The sequence below is a fragment of the Cynocephalus volans genome, chromosome 17, assembly GCF_027409185.1.
Source record: "Cynocephalus volans isolate mCynVol1 chromosome 17, mCynVol1.pri, whole genome shotgun sequence".
In the NCBI taxonomy this organism is placed as follows: domain Eukaryota; kingdom Metazoa; phylum Chordata; class Mammalia; order Dermoptera; family Cynocephalidae; genus Cynocephalus; species Cynocephalus volans.
The window spans coordinates 575,911-590,175 of record NC_084476.1 but is presented as its reverse complement, the minus strand read 5'-3'; the positions used below and the strand labels follow the sequence as shown (position 1 = coordinate 590,175).

The window sequence follows — 14,265 nt, the reverse complement described above, 5'->3', positions numbered from 1 at the left end:
TTGGCTGGTGGCCTTGGTTGGGTTGTATTGCAAAGAGAGGAATTGGAGAAAAGTAGCAGAAGGGCAATATTGGAACTTGGGGGTTAGTAACAAGGCAGTGTTTTGGAGAAAGGGCAAAACCCCTGAGGAGTTGGAGCAGGGGTGGATAGACTAAGTTGGCCAGGAAGGGGGACAGCCATCAATGGGGACTTACCTAAGGCAGCACACAGAAAGCAGTGGGACAAGTTACCCATGCCGGAGAGGCTGGCGATGGTGGCGCCCTGCCAAATGAGTTTTACCCAGGAGAAGGCTCATTCATGACCTAGATGGGAGCCGATCTGCAGGTGTTCTTGGAGGAGCTGCTCCTGTGCCTGGATAACACTAGTCTGGTCACTGAGAACAGGAAAGACCTGAGGGATGGCCCGTGTGTGGGCCCTGTTCATGTTAAGGGAAGCAGCGGGGTAAAACTGGAAGGGCCAGCCGTACAGTTTGGCATCGACTCTAGTGGCCCAGCGGTCGTCCCAGGGGTCTGGGTTAAGTAATAAGTGTTTTTTCCATTAGAGGTGAGGCGGTATTGGGCCTGTTTGGTGCCTGCAGTATCTAACTGGGTGGTGTGCAGTATACAATAATGATAAGGGCAACTGCTGTTAGTTGAACCCAGTAAGTGCGGCAGTTGTAATGTGTGTGGTCATAAACAAAACAGATAGTGGGGTTTGAGCTTCCTCGCAGGGCAGAGTTAAAAACGGGGATAGAGAAAGTAACTGAGGCCTGGCATCCCTGCGGTTGGCAATCGGTGGTAGAAATAAGTCTGGCATGGGTTTGATGATTGGTTGTCCAGGTTTCTGTTAACTAAAATCTCCATCTGTATCCTGAATCAGCAGCGGTGGGACTACGAGACAGAGTCAGGAGAATGGTGACGTGAGAGCTGAACCCGGGTAGGCCCCAAGGGCTGTGCCGTCCACCTGGGCTGTAGGGTTTTCGGATGTAGTTCTTTCAGTAAGATGCTATCCTCTGGGGTTAAAGCCTGGGGAGTATCCGCGGTGGGGTCCTCGGGGGTGGGGGTAACAGAGTCAGCATGGACCCAGAAAAGGACCCTTAAAAGGGTTAGGTAGGGTAGGTAGGATAAAAGGGGAGGGGGTGAGGTTGGAAAGTTGTGGGTCAGCAGGAAGGGCCATCCGTAGAGGAGCTCAAAAGGGCTGAGGCCTGATGGTCCCCTAGGGGTGGCCCTAAGCTTTGTAAGTGCCAACGGGAGGAGGGTTGGCCAAGATAAGTGGATCTCGAGGGAAAGTTTAGTAAGATGTTCCTTGAGGAGGCCATTGGCTCACTCAACCTTACCCAAGGATTGGGGCTGGTAAGGGATGTGGAGTTTCCAGGTGACGTTCAGACTTTTGCAGACCTGCTGGGTGACACTGGAGGTGAAGGCTGGGCCATTGTCAGATTGTCGGGTCCATGGGAGGCCAAACCTTGGGATGATATATGTTCAATGAATACAGTGGCCACCACATCTGCTGTTTCTCGAGCTGTGGGGTAAGCCTCATCCATCCTGTAAAGGTGTCCACCAAAGTTAGTAAGTAAGGATAGGTTTTGTGACGTGGCATGTGGGTGAAATCAAGCTGCCAGTCCTCCCCCGGTTGATGGCCTCGGAGTTGATGGTTATGTCCTACCCTGCGAATTCCCCCTTGAGAGTGAACAGCAGAACAGGTATTGCAAGACTGATGAACCTCCTCAATGAGCTTTCAGAGGTGTGGGTTATGGACAAGGGGCTCTAGGAACCGATATAAAGCTTTTGGGCCAGTGTGGAGGGATTGGCGGACATCTGTAATGATGCTGCGGGCTAGGTGGCCCGGGAGGACGACCTTATTTTGGATAAAAGCCCAACCCTTGTCCCTGATAATTCCCCCCAACGTTTGAGGGTCTGAGTTTCTTCTTTGGTATATGAGGGGGAACAGGGTGTGTTGAGGAAAAGGAGAGGAGCTGGGGTGGAGCCTAGAGCCGTAGCCTGGGCTGTGGAATCGGCTTTGTCATTGCCCTTAGATATAGGGTCTTTAGAGGACTGGCGGCCACAGCAGTGAACGATAGCCACCTCAGTTGGGAGGCTAAGGGCCTCAAGTAGCTTTGAGATGAGGGGCCCACTGATTATTGGGGTCCCTTTAGAAGTGAGGAATCCTCATTCTTGCTAGAGGACAGAATGAGTATGGGTGATGAGGAAAGCATACCTGGAATCTGTGTATACAGTGACCCGTTGTCCCTTGGACAGGTGGAGGGCCTGAGTGAGGGCTATCAGATCCGCCTTTTGAGAGGTTGTTCCGAGGGGAAGGGGCACAGCCTCTAAGGTGGCGTCTAGAGTAATGACAGCAGAAGCTGCATGCCTTTGGCCATCCGGGGCAATGAAAAAACTACCATCTCTGAAAAGCACACGGTCAGGATTAGATAGGGGCTGGTCAGAGAGCCCTGGATGTGAGGGAATAAAGTCCTCTAAAAGTTGAGGACAGGAATGTAAAGGGTCAGGAGTAGGCAGAAGGGTCGTGGGGTTTAAGCGGGGGGGAGGTGGATAAAGAAATCGGGGGATTTTCAACAAAAAGGAGGTGGTACAGTTTGATTCTGGAAGGAGTCAAATGGGCGAGGGATTTGTGGCTGAGCAGGTCCCCCAAGTAATGGGAGGAAAAGATAGTGAGAGGTTGGCCCAAAGTAAGCTTGAGAGCTTCCTTGGTCAGGGAGGCAGCAGCTGCTAATGCCCTGAGACATGGCTGCCATCCCTGGACCATGACATCTAGCTGTTTTGATAGGTATGCCACTGCCCAATAGGCTGGTCGTGCAGGCTGGGCCAGGAGGCCAGTAGCCAAGCCAGAATGCTCATCCATAAATAGATGAAAGGGCTTTGAAGGATCCGGGAGATCCAGAGTGGGTCCTGCCGTGAGACAATCCTGTAGCCTAGAGAAAAGGTGTTTAACAGTGGTGGGGTCAGTTAATGGTCTGTGCGGGGTGTCCTTAGCTGCCTTGTATAGGGGTCACACTAGGAGGGTGAAGTTGGGGATCCACTGTCGGAAGAAACCCGCAAGGCCCAGAAAGGAGAGGATGTCATCGGCACTCTGGGGAGGTTGGAGAGCCCAGAGGAGGTGGATACTGTCCCCTGTAAGGGACTTGGAAGTGGGGGTTAGGGATATGCCTAGGTAAGTAACTGTGGGGGTGCAAAGTTGAGCCTTGGAAGGAGTGACCCGATAACCCCTAGACCCAAGGAAATTGAGAAGGGTGGCATTATCCTCTTGGGAAGAGGATCATGAGGGACTGCAAAGAAGGAGGTCGTCCACATATTGGAGGAGGGTGCTGTACTTTAGAGTGCAAAGATTAAGATCTTTGGCTAAAGTCTGGCCAAAAAGGTGGGGACTATCTCTAAAGCCTTGTGGCAAAACAGTCCAGGTAAGTTGTTGCAAAGTATGTGTGGCAGGGTCCTCTCAAGTGAAGGCAAAAGGAAATAAGAGTCTGGATGAAGGGGGACAGAGAAGAAAGCATCTTTGAGGTTCAAAATGGAAAAGTGGGAAGTGGTAGGGGGAACACTGGAGAGCAGGGTATATGGGTTGGAAACAACTGGATGGAGTGGGACGATGGCGTCATTAATAAGTCTTAAATCCTGCACTAGGCGGTAGGCTCTGGTGGGCTTTTTTACAGGGAGGATGGGGGTGTTGAAGGGGGAGCTAATGGGTATAAGGAGTCCCTGCCGGCGGAGCCGATCTGTGATGGGTTTGAGTCCTCGTTGGTGGGTTTCTGAAATGGGGAATTGAGGACAGGAAGGAAAGGTGGTTTGATCTTTTAATTGTATTTTTGCTGGGGAACAGTGAGAAGCTACTATTGGCTTAGAACCTGGGGGTCCACCGACAATGGGAAGTGGGGCGGTTGGGAAAGGTCGGGTGAAACTAGGGCCAAAATCAGGTGGGTGGAAACAGTGGGTGACGGGGAAAGACGAATGGTGGCCTGGAGCTTGTGAAGGATATCCCGGCTGACGAGGGGGATGGGGCAGGAGGAGATTATTAGGAAAGAATGAGAGAAGGGAAACCCATCCAGGCTACAGGAAAGGGGTGGGGTGGTCCGTGGATTAGAAGAGGTGCCATCAATTCCCATGACCACCACTGGGCAGGGGAAGCTCGTGCCCAAGTAGGAAGGCAGAACAGAGTAGGTAGCTCCCGTGTCCAACAGGAAGGAAATGGACTTACCTGCTACCTGGAGCATGACCCTGGGCTCGGCGTGGGTGAGAGGGGATTCTGAGTCTGGGCCCCGTCAGTCGTCATCCAGGCCAAGGAGCTGGAAGGCGGGACTTACTGGCTCGGAGTTTCCTCTGCATGGAGGCACCAGGGACCCTCCGATGCTGGGGCAGTCAGACCTCCAGTGGCCCCTCCTCTGACATTGAGGACATGGGTGTGTTGGTACCCTGGGATTTGGACATTGGTGGGCCCAGTGTCCGTCAGTGCCACACCTGAAGCAGGCCCCTGGGGGGGTGCGCTGGGTTACCCCTTTCCATGGGCTCCTGGAGCCAGCTGGCCGCAGGGCTGTTACCAAGGCTTGGGTTTGGAGTTGGACCTTCTGCTGGACCTGGGCTTGATGTTTAAGTTCGGCCGTTTCCTCCCGGGCATTAAAAACTTTAAATGCCAGTCTCACCAGGTCGGGAATGGGAGTTTGAGGGCCCGGCTCAGCCTTTTTCATTTTTTTGTGAATATTGGGGGCTGACTGGTAGATGAAATGTGTGGGCAGGACAGTGGCTCCTGCTGGGGTGGAGGGGTGTAGGCGGGTATACTGGAGTAGGACCCCAGTGAGTCTATTAAGACAAACAGTGGGATTTGTGTCCGGATTTTGGGTGATTTCCTGCAGTTTGTCATAACTGACAGCCTTATTAGCAGCTGCCCGCATTCCGGTGATGAGGCACTGAACCATGCGGTCGTGGCGTCAGTGGCCATCTTGGCCACTCTGATAGTCCCCCCCAGGGTCTGCAGCAGGAACCACCTGAGCCCCTATTGGCATGGTTGGGTCAGTTAAATGGACCTGAGCTGCGTGTTCTCGGGCAGCAGCCTGGATGTGTTCCCTTTCCTCTGCTGTGAGGGTTGTAGTCTGGACAACATGTAAGTCATGCCATGTTAGGTCATATGCTTGGGCTAAATATCAGAGCTCTTTGGTATAGTTTCCCAGGTTGGCAGAGTAGGGACCCAGCTGCTTTTCAATTTGGGAGAGGTCCTGGAGCGAGAAGGGGGCATGAACTCACCCACTCCCTCGGTGCCAGCGACCTCCCTTAAGGGGCAGACCAGGTCGGGGGGAGGTGGGATTACTCAGGACTGTGTCCAGGCAGAGATGGGAGGTGAGCCAGGGGCGAAGGTGCCGGGGGTGAAGGTGCTGGGGTGAAGGTGTTGGGGGTGAAGGGGTTGGGGGTGAAGGTGCTGGGGGTGAAGGTGCTGGGTCAGTGTGAGGCACCGGGGCAGGTGCTGGAGGAGCAGGGCAAGGGGTGAAGAGGCTCTGGATAGGGAAGGGAAGTTGCCCCCGAGCCGGCGGGCTGGCCAGGTTTTCAGGGGGTTCGGACAGAGGGGAAGGGGGGAAGGATTCAGGAGTTTTAGGGGCAGATGGAGCCGGCATGGTCCGAGTGAGGACAACTTGGGAAATGGAGCAGCGGGTGTGGAGGGAGGGGCGAGAGCACAGGTACCAAGAAGCCTGTCCGTCAGGGACTTTGGACCATCTGCCTTGGCATCTGCAAAAGTTGTCCAAATCTGTGAGGACCTGATAGTCAAAGGTGCCCTCGAGAGGCGATCGACACTGACTGTCCATTGGTATTGGGGTCAGGCCACCAAATAGTGATGGGTAAGGTAGCATGTTCTCAGGTCTAGTGAGAGCCCCAAAGCCTGGAGATCGGCCAGCAGGCAGCCCAGAGGGGGTTTGGGGTCTGATTCGGACTGGGCAGTTCCCACGATTCCTGCCGGGCAGTCCGGGGATTCAAGCAGGCGTCCACGTTTGGAATCCCGGGCTGGCGTCGGATTAAAAGAGGCTGCCGTGAGGGTGTAGGCATCTCCCGATCCTCAGGTGCCCAACGAGAGTCACCTGGTGACTCGGTGGCGTCGCCCTGACGTGGCCACGTTTTTAGGCAGGACCACCTGGATCGGGGCGTGGAATCGGGGGAACTCACCCGGTGTCTCGAGGCGTGGGGTTCAGATGAGGTCCTGGTAATGAGAGGACGGAGGCTCCTACCGGAGCGGGTTTCGGCACCAGGTGTCCGGTTCGAATCGGTGGTGGTGAAGGAGGAGCCCGGCAGTGGGTTCGAGGTGGGCTTTAATGGGGGCGCTCCAGGGCGAGGTCCCACGGCCCACAAGGGAGTGAGGCCGGGAAAGGCCACCCAGGGTGGACACAAGCGGGTATTTACAGGGGAGGCTGCTGGTGGCTTTTGCCCATATATGGCAGTGGACTTGAGCAGGGCTCGGTTTCCGGTTCCCGCCTGTCGGGGGTGGCGTGGATCCGGGGCGGGTACGGGGGGTGGAGCTCACGCGCGGAAGGCTCGTCGCCGCTCTGGGGCCGCTTTCCGGTCCTCCTGACCCCGCTGGCCCCCCGCTGGCCCAGCAGGTGGGGACTGAAGCGCTGGGCTTGCCCGACTCAGCTTTGCAGGCCTGTCCTCCTCATGAGAGAGGCGTCTCCCGGGGTCCGCTTCCTCAGCCGGTGTACGTGGCCGTGCGTGCCTGCCGCGTGGGACCGCGGGCTGGAAGTGCACAGGCGCCCGGCCAGGAGTCGGCCCCTGGCTGCCTTGTCTTCTCTGTGGTTTCCTGGAGCTCCCAGCTTCACTGGCATCACCAGTGAAGGGAACGTGGCTGGAGGCAGAGGGAGGCCTTTGCTGGGTCTGAGCATCTCTGCTCAGTGTCCCAGCTCTGTCCTTGATGGCTGGGCCGGGCCTGAGCGGGAGGGCAGGCTTGCTAGAGGCCCAGGGGTGCCGGCGCCCAGCATGGGCCAGCCTCACTGAGGCTGCTGCAGGGCCCCAGCCTGAGGCCGGCCACCCTGCAGACAGTGGCTTCTGTGCACCTCAGCTGCCTGGCCTCTGAGGACCCTCTCTGATGTGCTACCAGGACATTCAGACCAGGCTTGAACAGAGAAGGGGGCTGTTAGAGCCCCTCATCCTGTGAGCCCCCACGAGGCCTGTAAACCTCATGAGCCAGACTTGACCACCCTCCCCTCCACTCCCCGAGCAGGCTGCCCTCTTGTGATATAAAACACTGCATGACGATGTGCTTTGTGTCCCTTAGCTTGTGAAATCCTGCCCAGAAGGGCGAGCTCTGTCTCTTGCCAGTGCTTAGCAGCAGCAGCGACTGCTGGTTGAATGAATGGCTCAGGGGTGAACAAATGGACGCCCTTGGCCTAGAGGGAGGCAGAGTGTCTGAGGCTGAGGGCATCTCCCCCCTGGGGACAGTAAAAGTGCACAGTAAGCCCCTTCTCTGAAAAGCTTCACCTCTGGCAATTCTTGCACTTGTTGCTTGCAGGGTTCCTTCTCTTTGGCCTTGGGGAGTGAGGTGAGTGCTGGAGCAGCCTCACCCCACCGTCCAGCTTGTGGGTGGCGAGCAGTCCCGTCTCGGTGGCCTCTCCTCCAGGACCCGAGCCCCTTGGCACAGGCAGGGGGCCTTTTTGACATGTGCAGAGGGGCTTTGTGGCTTTGTGGCCAGGAGCATTGGGTCGTTTAAGCTACTGTATGTTCCACAGAGCCTGCTGGGACGTTCCAACCTGGATTGGGGGAGGCACAGCTTTCCTGTTGCATCTCACACCTGCAGATGAGAACAGCCTCCTCCAGGCGCCAGTCATCTGGGCATTGTCAGGTCTGGTTGGGGTCAGTGGGCACCATGCCTCTGACGCTGTCCTCATGGCTTTTCGGGGGAAGCTGCTCAGCCTTCTTGTTGTCAACCCTGCTTGCCTTGGGAATCTGGTGATTTTCTGGCTGGCTTTGGAGGCCAGGCCTGCTGTGAGTGAGTTGCTCCCAGGAGTTGCTCCATGTTTTCAGGCCGTAGACGGGGGAGTCCCCTCCCCAGACCTTCTGTCTGTTTCCATGGTGCCCAGGAGGGCTGTGGAGCCAGCATCTGTGATGGTCTGGGGTCTGGGCTGCTGTTGACCTGCCCCCTTCTGAAGCCATTTGGACCCATGCAGCACAGCCTTTGGTGGACGGCTGCAGGTGAAAGGAGATTCCAGATGCGTTGGGATGGGAGGAGGTGTGTGGCTCCCTCTTCCATCATCTGTTTTATCAGGACCTGTGTTTGCTTAAGGTCTTGTGTCCCCTCAGAGGCCCTGGTTCAGTGGCCCAGGAAGGCTGGGCTGGGCTCTTCCCGGTGACTGGAATCTCAGGGGCTTACCCTTTGCTCTTCCTCGTGGTCTTGTTCTCTGTGGGCTCTGCCCTGGTCACTCCTGTATGAAGTAATGAGCTGATTTAGCTCTGTGCTTTGGGGGACAAGTGGCCTTGTCCTGACATCTGGGATTCTCAGTTCAGCAAGTGGCTGAGTGTGGCTGCGTCTCCTGCTGTCTGTGGCCTCGCACGGTTTCTAGGGCAACCACTTTTTCTTGCTCTGACTCCCTCCTTCTGCCTGGGTTGGGTTTGCAGTGTCTGTGTGCCTTGAATTTCCAGTACAGCCCTTCATTCCTGAGGCCACTGAACGTCAGCAGGGCTATTGGAGGGACTTGTGGGCTGAGGCAGACCCCACCTCACTGCTGCTGTGCCCACAGGAGTCTCTGTGCAACTTGCTGACACAGCCAGGGTGGCATTACCGAGGCCCCTACAAGTGCCGGTTCCTCCTGGGAGCCTTGTAGTGGATACACCTGGGATGCTTGGGTGGTAGAGTTCTCTGTTTACTGGGGCAGAAACAGGACAAAAAGTTAAAATCAAATTTTGATTTTTATGGTGCTTTGGGGGTTTTGAGAACGGCATCAGGGTAATCCTTGTAGAAAGGGACATTCTGACAGGGAGGTTGAGGGACCCCACCTGAGCGACCAGCTGTGGAGCAATTAGGTAGAAACACCAGCTGGAGGCTGTAGCCCAGCTTCTCTTTGGAAGGGATGGGGGTCCTTTGTCTCATAGCCCCAGGCCTGTCTCTGGGAGAAGCGATCCTGTGACCCCAGAACTCCTGAGCCAGTTCAGGAGCTCACCTGTGTGTCCCATAGACCCTGCACTCGGCACCTTTCCAGCTGGAACGGGTACCTCCCTGGGTCCCTCTCCATCCATCATTCCTGTCCTGGGCTGAGATTTCAGAGCAAACGGGCCACAGACCAGGCCTGGAAGGCTCAGCCCTGGAGAGGCCCTGAGGCCTGGTGTCCTCCAGTCTGGGCTGGAGCCAGGGTGGGAGGAAGCCTTGAGCTAATTTCCTCTTCTCCGGCTTCTCCTAGACTTTGCAGAGTTTGTTTTCCTGGGTCTCTTCCTCACAGAGATGTCCCTGAAGATGTATGGCCTGGGGCCCAGAAGCTACTTCCGATCTTCCTTTAACTGCTTCGACTTTGGGGTGAGTGAGACGCCTCATCAGGGATGCAGGCCAGGGTCCAGGCGGGTCTGAGCTGCATCCCTGCCTGTGAATGCACACAGTGCCCTCCCATACGTGTGCCCAGGATGGGCTGGGGTCTGTAATCGTGTGTGGGTGATGAAGGCCGCCTACAGACAGGAAGGTGCAGGGAGTCGGCGAGGGAGGCCCGCAGGGCCAGGCCTGACTGATGGGGGTGCCAGCTGCAGCTGCTCCTGCCTGCAGAGCGTCGTCTTTCCTCCACTAACCCTGTCTGTAGACTCAGGATCAGCTGGAGGCCCTGCAGCTCCCTCCATGCTCAGGATCTCGCTAACCAGTGCGGGGCTCAGTCTCTCCCCAGCAGAGCTCGGGGCTGTGGTCCTGATCCCCTGTCATCTTCTGGATCGGGCTCTGGGCAGGCGTGGCATGCGCTCCTGTGCTTCAGGGGGAGGAAATGACAGGCCGTGACCGTCTTGCCCTCCTCGTGGGGATGGGCAGTAGTGGGCCTGGCGTGGGCCTTTTCACCAGCCTTGGTAGGTCAGGGAAGCCTCTAAGGCAGGACGTTTCTGTGCCTAGTGGTGCGAGTACAGACCAGAGCGCAGGGCAGGAGCAGCATAAGAGTCACCTCACCCAGGCCCAGCAGAGTGCACAGGACACTTCTCTGGCACTGAGTCCAGAGCCCTGGGACGTGGCACTGTTGGCACCTGCTGAGAGGCTGAGCTCTGACCTGCTGGAGGCTCTGAGTGACAACTGGAAGTGCCACAGCCCTGAGCTCTGTAGAGCTCTGCAGCCACCAGGGAGGGGACCTGGAACTAGGCAGAAGTGAAACTTTAGCTCAACAACTCAGCTTCACTTGAACTCTTTCTCTCAGCAGCTCTGCACTTCTGTAGTTGGCAGAACATTGTGCCCATGACCTTGTTAATCCTCACAACGACCCTCACTTTACAGACAGGTGACTGGAGACGTGTGACTGGCCCAAGGCTGCTCAGCCGGTCTTGGGCAGTCAGTGCTTGGGCCCAACTCTCTGACCTCAGGGCAGTGGTTTCGCACCAGAACGTGCTGCCTCATCTCTGAGGAAGGGAAGATGGGGGTGCTCTGTGGGACATGCACACCTGTGATTTTCCTAGGTGGCTGGGAAGGGACAAACGCTTCTTATCCTTTGCCTTCTTGGTCACAAAGAAAGGCTGGAGTGTGTACAGGCAGAGGGAACCCGAGAGGCAAAGAGATATCAGAGATACTTTGATCTTTTAAATGTATTTCAGTCTTCTTAGCTGAACTAACTGGATCCCAGGACATGGGGATAATTCGCACATAAGCTAACACATTATTCTAAAACTTAGCGACTTAAAGCCACAAAAAATTTATCTCACATTCCTATGGGTGGGGAATCCAGGCATGGCTTTACTGGGTGACTCCTGCCTAGGGTCCCTCATGAGGTTTCAGTCCACTGGAAGGCCGGGGATGCAGCCATTCCCAGTCTTGATTGGCACTGGAAAACTTGCTGTCACGCTCACTCACGTGGCTGCTGGCAGGCTTTGGCTCTGCTCATGTGGCCTCTCCATAGGCTGCCCAAATGTCCTCACAGCACGGCAGCTTGTGATCTGAGAGAGAGAAGTGACAGTACTCAAGATGGAAGCTACAGAAACCCAGTCTGAAGAGGGATCCCATAAGTTCTGCCACTTTTTGTTGGGAGTGAGTCACTAGGCACAGCCCACACTTTAGAGGGTGGGTGTTACACAGGATGTGAATACTGGGAGGTGAGGATCATTGGGGACCTTCTCAGAAGCTGTCTGCCACAGACTGTTCTCTGGCCCCCAATGACTCATATTCCTCCCAGTATAAAATACACCCAGCCCTCCCAATTCCCCGAAGTCTCATCCCATTACAGCATCAGCTCAAAATCCAGAATCTCATCATTAATTAGGTCTAGGTGTGGTTGAGGCTCCTTGGTTGTAGTTCCTTAAGTACAGTTCCCGAAGTGTCTTTCAATCTGCCGATCTGTGAAACTGGAGACAATTTATGTACCCCCCACATCCAGTGTATAATGGTGGGACAGGCACAGGATAACTGCTGTAGACATTACTGTTCACAAGGGGGACAGCAGGAAGCACATGAGAGTCACTGGTCCATAGCAATTCTGAAATCCAGCTGGGCAAATGTTGGAAATTCTGTGATTAGTTTTTATGGCCTGGGAAGCCCTCTGGGCTCTTGGTTCTGCTCCAAGACGCCTTTCCTTGAAAGGGTATGAAGGGTAGTGCATGTTTTCAGGTGAACAGTTTTCTCAGCCTGCTTCCTACTAGTAGAATTATTTTTGTTTTGTGCTGTCTTGGTCCCTTTCAGTCCAAGCTGGTGATGTCTCTGCATGTTTAAGTCTTTTAAGAACTGTATGGATAAGTTATGAACCTTCCTGTGGTTGACTTCAGCAGACAAAACTCTTGCAGATGAGCCCTTCTCTGCCTGCATTCCTGTTGAGATGACTGCACATCAGGGTCTGCAGGAAACTGAGGAGAATCCTACAGGAAACTAAAGGATGGGGGTCCTGTTGCATATTGGCAGAAAGTTTAGCCACATCGCTGCCTGCAGTTATGTGAAAAATAGAAAACGTGCCCAGGGAACTGGGAGATCTACCTCAGGAGATCTCCAGGCTGAGTGCTGAAGGGGCTACCTGGTGCCTCTAGTGTCCTGGAGGACTTACTGCTTGCTTGGCCTGATTTATTAGGCCTGAAAGTGTGACTGAATCGTTCTCTGAGGCACCACCTTTGATCTTTTTGGGATCTCAAGTAGAGGTCACAGTCTTGCCCTTGGCTTCACCTTTAGACCATGCCATTTCTTAATGTTGGCATCTTCTGTTATCTGGAGAGGCTGCACATTTTCAAAACTAGCAAGTCCTGGTTTCTTTTTGTTTAATGACACTTTCCTCAGTTTAGCTCTGTCCTCTCACATTTGACTGTCAGTAGCAAGTGAGAAAACATCTGGATGATCTGCTAGTGCTGAGAAAAATCGGCAGTGATGGTCGAGGGCCAACGTGGTCACCAAGGACAGATTTGGGCAAGCTCTCCGTTTGTGGTATTGGTAGGGCGATCACTGGTGCTGTGGATATGGGTGTATTTGAATGTTGGCAGGACATCCGATCTCTGAATGATGTGTTCATGGACACGGTAGAGAAATGTGCAGCAGGTGACCGTGCGTTGGAGCTGGCTCATAAACAGGGCACTACCTGTACCCAGGCACGCTGTTCACAGATCAGTGCTAACCTGTGGGGAGGTCCCTAGGGATGCACCCCAGGACTCTGTCCTGGCACGCTCACCATTCTCTCAGTGACTTGGTGAGGTTTGTAGTTGATGTGAAATTGGTGGAAATGACTGAAACCTTGGAAAATATATGAGCTAAGTACAATAGGATGGACTTTAAGAGGTTAAATTTGAGTTTTCCACACCAATTGCAGAAGTGTAGGCTAGAGGAAGTGAGAGTCACACACATGGAGAGGACACAGGTACTCACGCTGACCTTGAGCCCAGAGTGTGTCCCTTGAGGTGTGGTGGCCTGGGAGGGAATTCAGCCTGGGCCCCTGCAATGTCCTGTGCAGAGGAGAGGTAGTGAGTGTTCTGCTGTGCTGCAGCCCCACTGCTCAGTCCTTTTTGAGTCCCTTGCACCAGGCATGGACCAGGATGGCCCTTCTCATAGTTCATCTGAGGAGCATCTGGAAGGAGGGCCTGGCCCCGCTCACAAGTCCCAGTCCAGCAACACCGACAGAGCCTGAGATAACCCTGTCAGTAAAGCAAATGGCCAGGCTTGCCACAGTCTGTCCTTCATGGCCTGTGCTGGCTCTTGCTCATCAGGAGAAGAAAAGACTCAAGATGCAATTTACGAATGTGAATATCTTGGAGCAGTGGCGGGATGGACAGGTGTCAGGACCCTTGGGACTTAGCAGTCTTGTGTTGCCTTATCTGACATAAGCTACGGGCAGGGAGGCAGGGCAGGTGCTTGCAGAGAGGTGAGCCTGCAGCTGCACGTGAGCGGAACAAGCGCACACATCCATCAACGTGCGCGTGCACACACACACGGGTACGGATGCATGCCCTGAGGCTGATGCCACCCCTGTTGCAGGTCATTGTGGGGAGCATCTTTGAAGTGGTTTGGGCTGCCATCAAGCCAGGAGCCTCCTTTGGGATCAGCGTGCTGCGGGCCCTCCGCTTGCTGAGGATCTTCAAAGTCACCAAGTATGTCATCCATGCGCTTCTGGGTGAGGGGACTGCAGGGTGGAGGCAGCGTGCTGGACTGGCTGGCGTGGGGTGCTTGTCCCTGGGAAACTCTTTTTGTGGCTTATAATTGGTTTATTGGTTTAATACAAAAGAAAGTTATGAACAGCACGTGCTAGGGCACCAGCCCAGCAAGACTTCACCTCAGCCTTGTTGGGGCCACATCCATCCCCAGGGTCGCTCCTGAGGGCCCTCAGTGCTGCCAGCTTGCTTTCTAGTGCCCTTATTAGCTGTACCCGCAACGTCATGCCATGTCCTCTCAGAACCACCAGCTCCATTTTCCCAACCTTCCAAGGTGGCTTTGCCTAAGAGTTAATAGAGAAAATGGAAGTTACCAGACGGAAGGTTTTCAAGTCTGTCTACCTGCTCCGCAGCCCCAGCCCACCCTCCTCTCCCCGGAGCCCACCTGGCACCTACACAGCTCCCACTCCCAGGCCTGCTTTCTCCACCCTCGTGCCTGAACCTGCCCTGTCTGCATCTTAGTGACGATGACAGTGACAAAACCATGTTTTTAGTCATGTCCCACTTGAATCTTGACTCTGGAA

General features: G+C 54.9%; 1 protein-coding gene across 2 annotated transcripts in view; it reads left to right on the top strand.

Moving 5' to 3' along the window:
* Window positions 1-14,265, top strand: part of CACNA1B (calcium voltage-gated channel subunit alpha1 B) — a 195,330-nt gene that overhangs the window by 77,135 nt on the left and 103,930 nt on the right. For both annotated transcript variants that reach the window (XM_063081919.1, XM_063081920.1), the window contains exons 12-13: window positions 9,355-9,467; window positions 13,569-13,681. In XM_063081919.1, coding sequence (XP_062937989.1) covers window positions 9,355-9,467; window positions 13,569-13,681 — 226 coding nt within the window. The remainder of the gene's footprint in view (window positions 1-9,354; window positions 9,468-13,568; window positions 13,682-14,265) is intronic.